General features: G+C 34.3%; 1 protein-coding gene across 1 annotated transcript in view; it reads left to right on the top strand.

Moving 5' to 3' along the window:
* The window catches only part of LOC136027044 (lethal(2) giant larvae protein-like), a 275839-nt gene that overhangs the window by 209158 nt on the left and 50325 nt on the right, over positions 1 to 16356 (top strand). The window contains exons 18-19 of the mRNA XM_065703968.1: positions 10257 to 10386; positions 13331 to 13421. Coding sequence (XP_065560040.1) covers positions 10257 to 10386; positions 13331 to 13421 — 221 coding nt within the window. The remainder of the gene's footprint in view (positions 1 to 10256; positions 10387 to 13330; positions 13422 to 16356) is intronic.

The following is a 16356-nucleotide window of genomic DNA, read 5'->3' as shown; positions in this document are numbered from 1 at the left end:
AGAGCTCTTATTTCAAATCCCGACCAGATCTGTTGACATTGGGGGGAGTTGGAGAGGGAAACCGGAAATCTTGGAAAACGCTTAGAGTGGAGAAATCAGGATGAAACTTGGTGGGTAGAATAAGCAAATGTCATAGATACGTGATTGATGTAACCGTACTGGATCCACTCTCTTTGGGTTGTTAGGGGGTGGGGTTCAGTGCTTTGCCGAGTTTGGTGCCTCTGGACGTGCTAGGACGATGAAAACTGGTAGGCGTGTCCGGGAGCTGCACAAATTGACTTGATAAAGTTGTTTTTCCCGATTAGACCATGTGGGGGGGGGGGGCTGAAGAGAGAGGAAAAATTAGAAAAAATGAGGTATTTATAACTTACGAGTGGGTGATCGAATCCTAATGAATTTTGATATTTAGAAGGTTCTCGTGTTATTATAAATCCCGACCGGCATTAAGCCTCTGATTTTTCTTTTAAATCAATCTATTGATTCTTAGAATTTTGCTAGAGCTCATACCATATGAGCTCTTGGCTCTTGGCTTGTCCGGCCTCGTCACAAGTGCCATATGAGCTCTTAGCTCTTGTTAATTACGCAAGCCATCGTCTAATTTAATTAATCAGTTTTGCTTATTTGTTTTCACGATTCAGCTTGGTAAAACTGGCGAAAATCGGATAGTATTCTAAGAACTTAATAATTTTGAAAATAATCAAAAGAAATAGCTTAGAATATCGTGGTTTTTAGGTATGAAGATACCTAAAATGAGTAAAGGGGGCAAAAACATGGTCTTATTGTCTTCGGTACTCAAACATTACTCTCTTGGCTTCTAGCTATGATGTTCTTTAAACAGAGTTAGCACCCCCAAAAAAGCCCAAATAAAATCCCGATGGTTATTCGTATTATTTAACTGCATTCGTCGTAATGATATTTAGTAAGCTCCTGTTGTTGTGTTTTTTAAAAGTAGTTCAGAAGCCATATCGTTCAAAAGTTTTTTTGATCCGTTTAGTTGCTGCTTGATGCTTATATTTCTATTTTTTCATAATCCGCCTCAAACATCCTCCTCTCCACTGCCCTTCATTGAAGGTACCCCCTCCCTCAATTAGGTTCTTTTGGGTACGTCTCTGATTTGTCTTTAAATAACTCTTGGTAATCCAGTGAGAATTTTGGAGTTAGCAAAGTGTTGACTCTTTCTCAAATGAAATAAGATTGAAGTTCATGGCTTGAAGCTATACTTTTCTAAGGAAAGCAGCTTTTGTTCCAAAGGAAGACTAAGGCAACATCTAGAAAATGGACTTGACACTTTATTTTTAATTTTAGCTGCAGAATATTCAAGAGATAAAAGGAAAGCTCGTAAAACGGAAGAAAGGTTTCTTAATTAGTCTTGTCTCCCTAAATATTTCCGCAGAGGCCAATTAAGATTGTTCCTTGTGGGAACCTTAGTATTCTCAATCCTCTTATAAATATGGGATCTCTTTTCAAGAGTTTTAGAGATATAGTTTTGATATGTGTTATTTGTTATTGTTTTGTTTTGATATGTTATGTCGTTTCGTTTGTTTTGTGTTGTTTCGTTTCTCTGTTTTCATTCTTTTTTTTGAGCCTTTATTCTAATGAAATTCATTATGGTGCTAAGTATTCAAGTTTCTTATACTGGGATGCACATCCAATTTTCGTTCACACGCGTTAAAACCGATAAACTTCACATTATTTGAATGCGAAAGATTTTTGAGCCATTACTCTCCCTTCTTCTCTAAAAATTCTTTGAATCCAGAAGGTTTAATGCGTGTACGTGTTATCTGAATATGTGTTGCAGATTCAAAGTTCAGAGTACACGATTTTAGTTGCCGATTTAGAACATAAACCTAAAGACTATATTTCGCCAAAAACCTTGACTAGTGTAAAAAGCATTTCGTTCTTTTTCTTCCGTCTAGTAACTGCTTAGGGCATATCTACAGCTAATCATACTGGGTTTTCCAAAGAAAGGAGTTAATATCGTTTATTGAACAAGCTTACAGTAAAATAAACAACAAAATAAAAGACTGAGCCAAATGACTATTTTGGCTCAATTTTTGTTTTCAGGATTGTATTCCAGGGAATTTTTCGGTACTTATCCAAAAGTTTAATGTTTTAGTGCCTTTTGCTCTAAAAAAAATATAGACGTCAATTTGCATTACAGTAATCAGAGGTTCTAGATACCGATATCCGGGTCTGCCCAAGATCACCTTTTTTCTGTTTATTTTCGATGTGCTGGAATGGTGGAATTCAGGGGTTTGCTTAAATGGAACGATTGATATTGTTATAGCCTAACGAGAAGAGTGTCTTTCACATCTTGGAATTGTGTCTCTTGGTTATATATGAAGTCAAAGTTTGCCGTACAAGCTCTTTTGATGTGCGAAGAGGGGGGTCCCATGCTTTCCAGAGAGACTTAAGGATTTGTTTTTTCTGATATTCTTTCGATTTTTTTTTTTTTTAATTGACGAGGACAGTGAAAGATCTATATATGTGTAATATGACACATTAAGCAGGAATATTCCACATGAAGATAGTATCTATAATATAATAGGTCTCGCTCTTATGGGGTGACTGGTTGGTCAAAACACGAAAAAGTGCATTTTGGGTTTTTTTTTGTCATCGGAGGGGGAAGATTTAGTGGTTTTTGGGTCAGCCTCAAAGGGAGTTTTCTCTCTCTCCTCGCCCAATTTTTTTCTGTATGTGTGAGATTTACGTGTAGCAAAGATTGACTGCAGTTTGTTTTGGTGCCAATATTAAAAATCTGTCGTTTTGTAATAATGCCTGTCGCGTCGAAAAAAAAAATATACGCGGGTCTTGGTCCTTTTCCCCAAGGTGCGGACTGTAAACCTTTATGTATAAAGGTATAGATTTTTGAAAAACATTTTTATAAGTCTGTTCACGCGTCATTCATAATAGAAGATCGATGTTTTTTCTTCGGTCATAATCGAATTTCGAGTGAAAAATAAACATTAAAACAAAGGTCTTTTTCACACCCTATATTTTAAGATGTGGTTTTACTGAATATCTTGGTAAGTCACTGAAGCTTTCTTAGTATCCCGCTTTCAAGACTTGGATTTTTTTCTTGTCGTTACTACGTATCTCGTCCTTCTTTTGCGCTTTGTCAAGAGAACACCTAACAATGTGGCAAATCTACAAAATAGGCTTTTTCTTTCTTTTTTTTTAACTCTAAAAACGTGAAGTTCCTAACTGGGTGAAGTAATAAAGAGAGGTTCAGATTTCTTTTCTTTCTATTTTAGTTAATACAGCAGAATATTCATTCCTCATTTTTAACAGACAAATTTGAAAAAAAAACTTTTGCTGACAAAGAATTTTCATCGAGGCTCTGTTTTAGGCAAGCTGTTCAGTCTGTGATTTTCACTAACTTCCAACTTCGGAATCTTTTTTTTTATATCCCTTGTATTAAGATCTGCCACTTCCAGCTACCTTTAAACAGTCAAAAGCAACCGAATTATAAGCTGGTCCCCACAAACCCTTGTTTTTTTTATCTATTGTTTTAAAATATGACACTCTTAGCTACCTTCAAACGCTCAAAATCAACCGAACTATTAGCTGGCTACCCTAAACCCTTGTTTCTTCCCTTGTTTTAGTATTTGGTTTTCTTTTTTTGTCTCTAATGTATTAAAACAAGCCATTCCCATCTATCTTGAAACAGTCAAAATCAACTTAACTATAATCTGACTACCCTAAACCCTTGTTTGTTCCCTTGTTTTAGGCTTTGGTTTTCTTTTTTTGTTTGTCTCTATTGTATTAAAATATGCCACTCCCAGCTACCTTTGAACAGTCGAAATCAAACGAACTATAAGCTGGGACACCCCAAAGCCTTGTTTGTTCCCCTGTTTTAGCCTTTGGTTTTCTTTTTTTTTTTATCTCTGTTGTATTAAAATATGGAACTCCCAGCTACCTTTAACAGTCACAATCAAATGAACTATAAGCTGGCCATCCCAAACCCTTGTTTGTTCCCTTGTTTTAGCCTTTGGCTTTTTTCTTTATCTCTATTGTATTAAAGTATGCCACTACCAGCTACCTTTAAACAGTCAAAATCAACCGAACTATAAGCTGGCAACCGCAAACCCTTGTTTATTCCCTTGTTTTAGCCTTCGGTTTGCATTATAATTTTCAGTGAGTGGCATCCAGAGCAAACAGAATCAGCCAAAAAGAAAATTATTAAAAAAAAGAGCTCATATATAAGAAAAATTGTGTTATATACACCTGTTTTTCAGTACTGGTTTATATTGCATCTCCAGCTTCCCTTTCCAGTGTCTAAAAACGTAATACCATGGTGATGACAGGGAGAGAGTTAGCGTTGACTGCAAAACTAACCTTATACGTAAAATATATCAGTTATGATCAGAACCCCAGAAAATTGTTTGCCTTATTTGCATAATTTACGTCTCATTTTTCCCTTGCATGGCTGATTAACGCCACGTTGACAAAGGCGATGCAGAGGCAAATATACCTATAGGCAATTAGATCATGCATCCAAAGCGAGCTACTGTTTATATACTACTGTAGTATGTGAAATACTACTTATATACTATATATGTGAGTGTATATGCAGTATATATGTGAAATAGTACACGAACTACTGTGATATGTTTATCACTTTCACCTAAATTTATCCCTTTGACGGGGCCGGTCTCGGCTTGGCCTTTGGCGAGACTGTAAGTCAGATCTTTGCCTATAACATATTAGGTGATTTTGAGTTTAATGAAACAACAGAAAGTTGAATTGTAAGTGTTGAAGTCTGACTAATAATTGCCTTGAATTCATGATTGTGATAAAGGTAATTGTGACGAAAATCCTCGAATTTCGACTTCCTCGTCATTTTCCAATTCTTGTTTTTGAATTGTTGATTCAACTTTCGTTATATAATGGTTCTTTGTTCAGCCGTTTGAGTTAGTTCGATTTGAGAATTTCAAAGCAAGAAAAAGTTATTCCAAGTCTAATTAATAAATAAGAAACAACTTTAGCATAGTAAATTAGTCGGATTTAAATGCCTTATGATGATGTTGTGCTATTCGAGTACAATAATTCTAAAGGTAGCATCTAACATTTTCGGTTAAGCTTATTGAGTGAAATTAAACCCAAAATAAGAAATACTTATTCACCCCCTAAAGCTAAGATTTTATTTCAATATTATTGAACTCTTAAGCAAGGTATGGTTGGGGTCTAGAGAAAAATATCAAAATGGGGTAGCAAGTAACAATAATTCAGATGCATTTATTTTCTATACATCTAAACCGAATTGATGCAAGAGGAAAAGAATTTATTGCATATAGACCACCGAAAATAAATTGATAGTTTTAAGATTTAGTGCAATATGATAAAAAAAGAATTTGGAAGTTCCTGCACTATTTAATCTTTAATGCAATAAATGAAAAAATAATAAATGTTAAATATATTTTGTTTTCAATAAGGGGGAAATAATGTAGCAGAATTCAGGAAGCTGAGGGGATGGCAGACCGCTCTTATTTTTTTAGGTTATTTTTGTTTGTTTTAAATCTGAATATATTACTAATAAGAGCATGTTTGGTCGACTCATATAATCAGTCTATTTATTCTAAAATAAGAAATATCTTCTTTTCTCATAATTAGAAATAGTTAGGAAATAGAGAGGTCTTGATATCAAATTGTATTTCGTTGTATTTTAGACGAATAGGAAGATAAGTCTATGAACAAAGATTAGAATTCTGGGAGCTTAGGCACTTCGGAAGGCAAATGTAGATTTGTTAAATGTTTTCTAGAGGAATTGTCTACGGATGGTCTCAGGTACCCTTTTGACTGACCGTTTGTCAAACATCAGGTTTTACGAAAAATGTGGCTCTATCCCACTGTTTAGGGCATAATGAAAGAAGTTTTTAGATGGTTAGGGCACATTTTACAGATGAAAAATCGAAGATTGACAAAAATCGCACTTTTGACAACCCATCTGGGGCCAAATGCAAAGTAGGTCGTCCCCAAAGAGGTTGACAAAACGTCCCCGAAGGTTTTTTTAATTACAAAGAACTTTGTGTTCTTTTGAACTCATTCAATTTTTTTTATAAATTCTTTAAGTCTTAACTGTTTTTAATCTTATTATTAACCAAGCTAAAGTGCAGTTTTTTTTCATGGTTGAAAAAAAGATTCAATGAATAGGAAGATAAGTCTGCGAACCAAGATTACTCTATTGGAAGCTACGACCCCCCAGGTTCCCCATGGTACCAAAAGTTTCCCGAGGCTTCCTAGATGCAATCACTAAGTCTCTCCACTGAATCCCCTCCAACGGTCAAATTTCTGGATGACAGTGGTCAAGAGTGGTTTAGGAACGTGTGTGCTTCAAAAGACAGAAAAGGATTTGTTTTTCCAGAGAAATTCACTACGGAAAGCTTTAAGTAACCGTTTGGCTGACCGTATGTCATATAAAAAGCTGTAATAGCTAGGATGCTTCACGGATGAAGGATAACATATTGTCAAGATTTTTTGTGCAATTAAACGCTTTTTGAGTTATTCTAGCCATATTCGTGTCAAAAATATCAACTATTTTTTAATGCTTTTGACATCGAATCTTCGAATCAGCCCCTATTTTATTGGTTTAACGAAATATTAGTGAAATCGCCCAAAACTTTAGGATGATGCTATTAGTAGTTGTGATTAAGACAAAAAGTGTTTTAATCCAACGGACAATTTTTCTTCTTAGTTTGTTGGTGTCAATGGCAGTGTCAGAAAACTTGAGAATTGCTAGGCAAGGAAAAAAAGTCTAGGAATGAGATTTCCTCAAGTCTCCCCTCTTTATTTAAGGATCCTTGACATACCGTTAAGAATGATAACAGAGATGACATGACTCAGTTATATATTGCGGCGTAATCTGGTCTTTTTTATGATTGTGCACCACTTAGGAAGGATATCTACTTAGGGAATCTTGGGGGCTTTTAGTTAGATAGGGATTTACAGCGCTTTCAGATCTCTTAGATTTTCTTTTCGTTATCATTGTACTTTATCTGCAATTGCCTTTGTGAATCTTGTGATCGGACGAGAAGAGAAAAATATATTCGTTTGAAAAGTAAATTTTAGACGTATTGGAGTGTTTTTGTGATTTTGGAAAAAAGATGTGGTAACAAAAAATATATAGATAGGTTGATAATTTTAATGCTTCATAGTAGCCTACTTAACTATCGTCATCAATGTGGTCAATGTATGGTCAATGGTCAACATAGACAAAGGGGAAAAATATATGAAAAAGATCGTTCATTGAAAAAGACTGCAATATTCAGTAAGTAACAGCTAGGGCCCGTGCCCCTCCCCTTCCCTGAAATTAAATTCTGTATATTTGCCCTTTCGCCAACTTTTCAGCTTTATTATAGTTTTATTTTGCAGCCGTATTGTTGTTACGATTAGTTGACCCCCCCCCCTCCACACCTGTAAAATATCAAGGTTTATATGATACTTCCCATGACTTTATAAATTTCCCTTGTGTTTTCCTCCCTCCATCCCTATGATCTCTATGAAATAGTATTCTGGTCATATATTTTTTTGCAATCTTGAACCCTCTCCCCACCATTAAGCATCAAGATTTATATGATAGTTGCCATGAATTTTCAATACTTTTCACAAAATCTTCCTGTTCTGCTTTATCTCACTCTCTCCCTTCAAATGAGGTCCCCCTCAATGAAATAATATTCTGTTTATGTGCCTGTTCGTAATCTTATAGCTATATTACTGTTTTATTTTATCATGTATTTACGCTTAGCAATGTTTAGTTATCTACTATTTAATTGACGTCCAGCATTGTTGTTAGAAAACTTTTTTCCCTTTTTTTTCACGATGCCGGTCGAATCCGTATTGTATCCTTTATTACCCTTTGAGAGAGGACGGAAAGATTAAGTGAAGTATAAAACTAATAAAAGAAAAGGATTTTTTCCGCAACAACAACAATAGTTGACAGCTGATTGATTACATTGTTTCATGGCTACAGCGCTCAAGTAAATTTATCTCCCGAACGCTTTATATTTACCTTACATACAAAGTGGAAAAATTTTACCTAGTCCCACCTTAGAACTTGCCGCCTAGCTTCTCTAGTGGTTGCTAGGGTCTTCTACTTGGTGTAAATGTCGAATTACCTTTTGTTCCACCGTGCCGCGTTTCTTCCCAGTGTCTGCGATACATACGCCACACTGTTGAACACGATTTTTGCGAGTCGGTACCTAGACAGTTCTGACATCTGATTTTTGTTAGCATCTCTAAATTTATGCTAATTGTCGATGGCTCCGGAATTGTTTCATCCCTGGCCGGTTGTCCTCATGTCCGATAATCCATTGATGCAAAATATATGTAGCTTATTAGAGAAATGTTAATGCGTGTGACAGAATATGTTTTGTGTTAAAAGCTATATGTAAACCTCTGTTTTGGTGTAACCGAACATTGGAACTCATAGAGAAAATTCCACTATAGTTTTGCTGTTGTATGCATCGTGAAATGTTATGGTGAAAAACCAAGTCATGCTACAAATTATTGATGGTATGTGTCAAAATAAGACATTAAAATACGAGCAACAAGAAACCATTGATACAAAATTAAACCACGTTTTCGTATACTACTTATGCACAACATTAGGTAATGGCAAAGAATGATTTTACTTGAGGAATTTTGCCCAAATCACACGGACCTTGCAGGGTTTACCGGGGTTGCAGGGGTTTAGGAAAAGGTTGCTAAAAGTAGGAGATACAGACTGTATAATTTATCATAAAGTTATGCTCAGTGGTTAGTTCACAATGTTGAATATTCTCTCTAATCGTTAATTCAACCCAATTTAATTTATTTATAACCCTTCTTTTACAAAAAGAGGGCGAAACGCACTTAAGATGGAGTAATAACAAAAAAATAAATAAGTTATAAATAAATACAAATCAAATCAACACCAAGAGACAATCAAATAAATAATGCAGACGAAGGATGAAATACTATCGACATAGAAGAACGAAAACCATGCAGCCTTTTATCAATAACACATATAGGCGAAATTAGGCGGAATTTATTCACTTCCTTTAAACCGTTTGAAAGGGATATTTGTAGTTTATCAAATAATATTTACCAAGTGTTTACATTGTGAAAGTATTTTAGTATTGATGGAATTGTAGTAATAAATACTTTTGAAAATTCTGATAATATAAATTGGATTAAACTGAACTAATCAAGAAATTAGCTGTGTCTTCTTAGTTCAGTCCATCATTTCCATGAAAAAAGCATGCATAATTCGCATTTCATCGGACGATCGACTGTGCTTTCGGAATAGTTAGTGCTGCCGCCTAGCAATGGGCCCTAGTTTTGAGGAAGAATATCTCAGTGAACAATATGGTTAAGAAGAACTAATCTAAAGTTACTGCAGAGGTTCAGACAGTGGTCAGATAAGGTCTCAAGCTTAAAGTTCCCCAAGGCTCCCTAGATGCAATCACTAAGTCTCTAAACTGAATTCCCTCCAACGGGTCAGATTCCTGGATGTCAGATCGATATGTAATTCCGGAAGATCGTACTCTAAGGAGAAATGGGTATAATTTTAGAAAGCATGGATGAGCTATGAGATTAGGATTCTACATTGAGGCTGGTGAAGGAACCCGTGACCTATGAATAAAATCATCACGAAAAGTAATGAACTGAAAGCTGTAAAGCTTTGTATACTAATACTTTTTTCTAATGATGTGATGAGCGATATTAAAAACTAATAATATAACAATATTCTAAAAGTTAAAATTTTGGATGAGGAATACAAGCTATAGATCTTCTTTCACTTTATTTAGGTAATTTTTCAGGGGGAGGGGGATTAAAAAACCAAAAGTGCTTCAAAATTTGGTTACATGTATTTTGTTACGTTTTTACGAGTCAGACTAAAATTTCGAGGAGGAGTTCAAACCCAAGCTTCAATTAATGTTTTTCTGACTTTTAGAAACTTTTTAAGCTTGTATACTAAAAAATCAGTTTATTTGCTACTCTTCCTATTAACAGGAGGTTTTTTGCTGTCGATTGTGTAAGAACTTTTGTTTCGCAGCCCTTTGTCGCACGCAACCACATATTGTACCCTTTGTCGCACGCAACCACATATTGTTAGGAATCGTTACAAAATATTGTTTCCTTTTTTTCGTGTTTTTCTATTCTTTGCGGGAAAGATTCCCTCAAAGAGACAATCTAAATGGTAGAAATATGATCATAGATTTCCATAATCTGACGAAGAATTGATACTTATTTTTTTTTTTTTTTTTTTTTTACAGCGGGATATCCAGTCTGGTTTTCGCAAGAAACGGGGAAGCGTTTTATATGCATTCGTCGAGTGAAATTCAAAGGATTGCATTTGTGGCCAAGGATTATGTGCGATTGAGGTGTCGACTAGACTTACCGGAGGTTTTTTGCTTTTGTTCTTTTTAACTCTTTTATTTAACTTATTCTTTAGAGGATCTAGCCTCAAATCTCAGGAAAATCAAACGCGGTACCCGTTAGACGTATTACAATCGTCATATACAAGTCATGCCATGGTAATCGGCTCATTGAAGAAGAGGTAGGAGAAGTTTTGGCAAAGTTTTACAAGCAAGATTTTTTAAAATAAATAACGGATCATTGAGATGAAGCTTCTATTTTTTTGCTAAAAGATTTATCACAGAATAAAATTATTAAAATAAAAAGAAATTGCGCATATATAAATGTGCCAGAATTTAATTTTGTTTTCCTGTTATTCGAAAAAAATGTTAGAATTTAAAATAAAATCGCTGGCAATCATGAACGGTTTTCTACATTTATATTACCTGTTATTGAATACTATTTCTAGCTTAGTGGACAACATCTCACAGCAAATAGAGGAGCTGTGGCTGATATATTTTGTGAACTTGGTTCGAATGCTTTTTTCTTTTCTTTGTTAAATATAAAACATAAAGCCTATTTTTAAACAATCTTAACATTGGTTTAACAAAACTAAAAAAAGCAAATGCTTGCTATGATTTTTTTTTGTATTGTGTGTTAAAATGTGTAAAAGTATTCAATTAAGTAAAATACAGGGTCGTATCGAGTGTTGTGTTCTGGTGGTGGGTGCCCATGGTACCAAAAGAGTTTTCTTCGTGGGAGGGCACCAATAGAATTCTAGCTAAGAAGGGGTGGTGGGTCTAAGTTTTTTTTATAATAAGAATATTGGCTGGATTTATTTTTTTATTTTATTTTTTTATTATTATTTTTTTTTATTTTTTTTTTTTTACTTCTGCTCTTCTTATTGAGTTTAAGATAAATGAATCAGTGTATTTTTTAGCTTGCCAAATGTTTTGAATTCGTATTTAAGGATATTCTTTTGAAGCGAGAGGGGTTTTGCAACTGCTCACTGTTTGGGAGGAGAGGAGATAGCTCTCCTCGACCATGCTCTTTGTTGACATTCATGTTCTAGTTGGCTATTACTTGAACTGGCTAGAAAAAAATCTTCCATTTATAGGTTATGTTAGCCTTTTTCAGGTCTTTCCGAATCAAGCACCCTCGCAAAGAACCTTGCAATATATATATATATATATATATATATATATATATATATATATATATATATATATATATATATATATATATATATATATATTCGACTTGCCTATGTTCAGCCGATCTGTTGGTAAAGGTTATTGTAGTTAGTTACTTGTTGGTAAATTAATGACAAAAGCGTAAATTCCTAAGATATTAGAATTTACAGAAATAATCGACCTTTCAATTACTTGATAGGATCTTGTTTTGTTATTCTCTCTCTCTCTCTCTCTCTTTCTCTCTCTCTCTCTCTCTCTCTCTCTCTCTCTCTCTCTCTCTCTCTTTCTTCTTTTTATATTAACAACTTCTCAGAAAACAGATCTTCCAAGGATGGATAATTTGAAAATGAGCGAAGGGCTTCTATTAAGGCAATTGAAAAAATAAAATGGACGTCTAGTTAATTGAAGGCTCAATTTCTTCAATCAGTATAAGTGCTTTGGGATTAAGTCCTCATCATTAGTTTACTGACAGAATGTCTTCACTCGTAGGATTAGCATAGGAAAAGGCTATGTTTCATACTAGTTGTCTAGAAAGTGTATGTTTTGTCTGCGACTTCAGTCTGTTGTAACATGCCGGGGCCCACGTTTTCTGGTCATTCAAATTCTTTTGTTTGAAGTTGTATTTAGTTTAGATAGTGTGAATTATTTGGTAGTGTCAAATTTGAAACGTTTAACCATTTCCGAACAAAAGTAGTAAAGAAAAAAAAATGAGAGAAGGCACCTTAAGGTTGGGGTGCAGCTTATGCTATCCCTTTGGGTCAAACAGCCTTAGGTGTATCTCAGAGCTATTCCAGATTTCTATTTTTTTTGCCTCTAATCCCTATTTTAAAGACTAAATAACACGGATAGAGTGGGCTACAGATTTTCATTTTATGTAATTTTGTAGCTTATCTTGAAGATAACTGTTGAAAATAATAAAATTCTTTTCAGCAAAATTGAGACAGTGAGCCTTTTTTTTTGTCCTACGTCTACTCGACTCAGAGATTTCTTTAGTTATATTTGGGTATTAGGTTTATAATAACATCATTAAAAACATCATTTACACTTTATATTCAAAAATTCATTGCTTGAAATGAGTTAAATAAATTAATCCTCCATATTACAAAATACATTAAAAAACAAAACAAAAGAATATTCGTCTGTTCCGAGGTCTCCCTCCGTAAGGAAACATCCTTCAAATGGTTCTAGTTACCACCTTAAGAAAAAGAAAAGGCGTGTATTATACAAAAAACAAAACAAAAAAAAACATAGCCTACATATAAAAGAAGCAAGTGTCATCTTGGTTTCTATAAAATAATTAAATAAAAAAAAGTTTTTTCAACTGAAAGTTAGGCGCGACATTAAAACTTAAAACGAACAGAAACTATTCGGTATATGAAAGGGGCTGTCTATAATCAGCATATAGACAGATCAGCATGAAAATACGATTCTTTTGATGTAACTATTGGTATCAAAGTTCCGTTTTTAGAGTTTCAGTTACTACTGAGCAGGTATGCTCCTTACTACAGTTTGTTACCACAAACTATATGATTGACAATACTAATATGATCACTTTGTCACATTCTTGTAAAATATATACAAACACATAGTAGTCAATGATGCAACAAAAGAAACATTTCTCATAAAAGTTGGAACGTTGAAAGATGAACATATTATGAGATTTAATAACAAGCGACACATTCTTCCTTTACTTATTTTGTTATGTTTATTTATTCACTTTAGATATTTACGTATTATGTATTAACTTTATATATTTAGGTCTTACGCATAACGTAATCATTTCGTTTTCATTGATTTAGGGATTACGAGAAATACCAAAAACTCCTGAAAAGAAAGAGGTTGCTGCTGCTATTGAAGAAGTAAAGGTGGAACCATCGCCGATTAAAGCAGGTATCTGAAAGTTCTTTGTCTCAATAATGTAAAAACGAAAACATTTTATCTTCGTTAATATTTCTTTTACTTTTTTATCCTAAGTTACAGGGAATGATTTTGTATCTACTTATAAACTCAACAAGAAGAAATTGGTATGGCAATAGCAACATATTTTAATATGATCTTTTTTTCTCCTTGGAAACGTTGGAGAATCAATGGACCTTATGTATTCCTTATTAGAAAAGCCTCGCTTTACAAAGTAGGAAAAAGTAATATGTTACAATAACAAAAGTGTGGATTTTTTAAAACCAACGATGTAGTTCATTGGAGAGAGTTCTAAAAATATTTACCCCACGTTCGGGGCCATCCTCAATAGTGAAAAAGAAGGGTCAAATAAAACACAGTACCGTTGAATTGTCTCCGGTCTTCGAATTAGCGTTGAAATGTTGAAATGTTGGTTGTTTCGTTATTTTTTTTTGAGAAATTCATTGTTTGATGTTGTTTTAAATGGTCCTTCCCGGTCGTCGGGCTTCCTCGGCAGCGGCAAAGCGATCAAATAATCCATAGGCCACCAAGGAAAAGAAAATATGATAAGGCCAGGTTTTTCTTGTCTTTTTATTGTTGAGTTGTCATTGGTTTGTTATATTGTTCGTTTTTTTAGTCTACTAATATTACTGTCGCTGCTGATGAAGGCCTTTAAAGTAAAAAAAAACAACAAAAAAACAAAATGGTTGTAAGGAATCAGAGTTGAAATTTAGCAGTAGAGCATAAATAAACCTTTAAAAAAAATGCAGCGCACAACCTCGACAAGCCAAAGAACGTGTATCACATTTTCATAAGGTTGTAAGAGGATACAAGAGGACACAAGGTTTTGTATGAACAGTCTTCTATTTGTATGATAAACAGAAGACTGGATAATAAGATTATAGAGTGTGTTGTTGAATGGCCTGGCTTTATTTGGCATACAGTTCTCGCAGTTATTTCACGTAACTAATCCGCACCAAAATATAAAAACTAATAAAAAAAAGTATTTTCAATCCCGCAATAACAAGTTTGACCTTTTACAAGTTTGACAAGTTTGTTCTTCGAAAAAATTTGACCCTCTTCCCCCCGCTTTAAGAATCAAGCATTTCAAGGGTCGAAATATTCAGCGCTTGTTTCAATTTTCTGCTTTGTTGAGTTTCAGAAATCCTAATGAATTTCAGAAATACGGTATTTCTACTGATGACGGTCGCTGTTTATGTGATCGAAATATCCAGACTTGTGTGCCTGTATTCGCTGTCTAAATACAGAGATTTATCCCCATTTAAACGTTTATTTGTTTGCAATTGCTTTAATTTTAAATCCAATTTAGGCATGGCTTTTTCAACTATTTTATCTCCTTTTCTATAACCACTAACTGTAACTCCAAGAGGGGAGAGGGACTTGTAAAAAGCGGCTAGTTATAGTAAATTATAAAACAAACTGAAACTCTGTGTATCAACCATATGTTTTTAGGACAAAATGCGCCACAGCTTGGCATCCTCAAGAAATATGAGGATTTATACTAGGTATTCCGTTTGCTGTTTTGGTCCTGTAGTGTGGGATAAACTGATATTTTGCTGTGCAAATTGAAAAAGGGCAGTAAATCTCGAATTTCCCTCTTGAATGGGATAGTCTCTCCACTTTTTCCACTCGACTTTCCCTCATCTAGCTTTCTAATATTACCAGTTCGATACAACCTTCTTCGAGAAAAAAAAAATGAATCTTTGACGATGCTTCTCAGAAAAACTACGAAATTTCATTGTTTTGTGGACAAAGAACTAAAACTTTTGCTCTGGGGTTCTCAGGCAAGCAAAAATTAAATTTTGCTTAAAATTAAAAAGTGTACTTTTTCAAAATCAGTTAGCTGGAACGTTTAAACTAAGTAATGTGTTCAAATCGGTGTTTTTTTAGAGTTTCGTATCGAATCGTCCAATTTCATTCCTCTAAAAACCTGGAAACTCTAGTTTTAGACTTAAGGAATTTGATATCCTCTTTTCAGGGTAGGAAATTTATTTGTAATTTGTTATTGTTCAGGAATAAGATTGGTTACCACTACTACTAACAGCTCACTGCAGCACCAAGCTGCCTGATGCCAACATAACTACGCACGCTCCTCTTCCATCCCAATCAATTTATAGCCTCCCTCTTTAAATCTCCTCTTAAATGGGGATAGGACGCAACCCTGCTTATATCCTGATTTAATACGAAACCAGCTGCTAACCTCATTTCCTACCTTAGCTACAGCAATATTTTTCTCTTACATAGGAATAATTACTTCATTATATTTATCTGGTATACCATTCAAGGATAGGATCTTCGCTAAAGCTGTTCTACCGCCCGAATCAAATGCGTACTCATCTATAAAGTGACGACTAAAGGGGTTTAATGACTAAGGTACTTCTCAATTATTGATCTAAAAAGTTAAGATTTAGTTAATGCATACTCTCCCCTTCCTAAAACTACACTGCTCTTCTCTTAAAACTTCAACTATAGCCTCTTTGAGTCTAAAAAGTATCATCATACTAAGTAATTTGCTTCCTACAGAAACCAAGTTAAATGCCTTTACAATTACCACAATTACTCTTATCAACTTTACTTAGGGCTTTAATTAGAGTTTTCTTAAAATTGTTTAGATACTTCCCCTTTCTCAAAAATTGTATCCATAATCTTCAGTAATTTATCTCTATCTTCATAACCTTCTTAAAATCGATGGATATATCCCTGTTTTCACAACTTCATAATCTCATAACTGTAGGTACCAAATTACTTAGCAATGTGATACTTTTTAGGCTGAGGGATGTTGTAGAAAAAGTGATAAGAGAAGAACAGTGTGGTTTTAGAAATGTGTCAGATATGTCGACCAAATTTTCACACTTATGTTAATAATTGAGAAGTGCCTGAGTTATCAAAAACCTAGTTTTACATTTTA

The sequence above is a fragment of the Artemia franciscana genome, chromosome 5 (genome assembly GCF_032884065.1).
Source record: "Artemia franciscana chromosome 5, ASM3288406v1, whole genome shotgun sequence".
In the NCBI taxonomy this organism is placed as follows: Eukaryota; Metazoa; Arthropoda; class Branchiopoda; order Anostraca; family Artemiidae; genus Artemia; species Artemia franciscana.
This window is presented reverse-complemented; position numbering and strand designations above follow the sequence as displayed.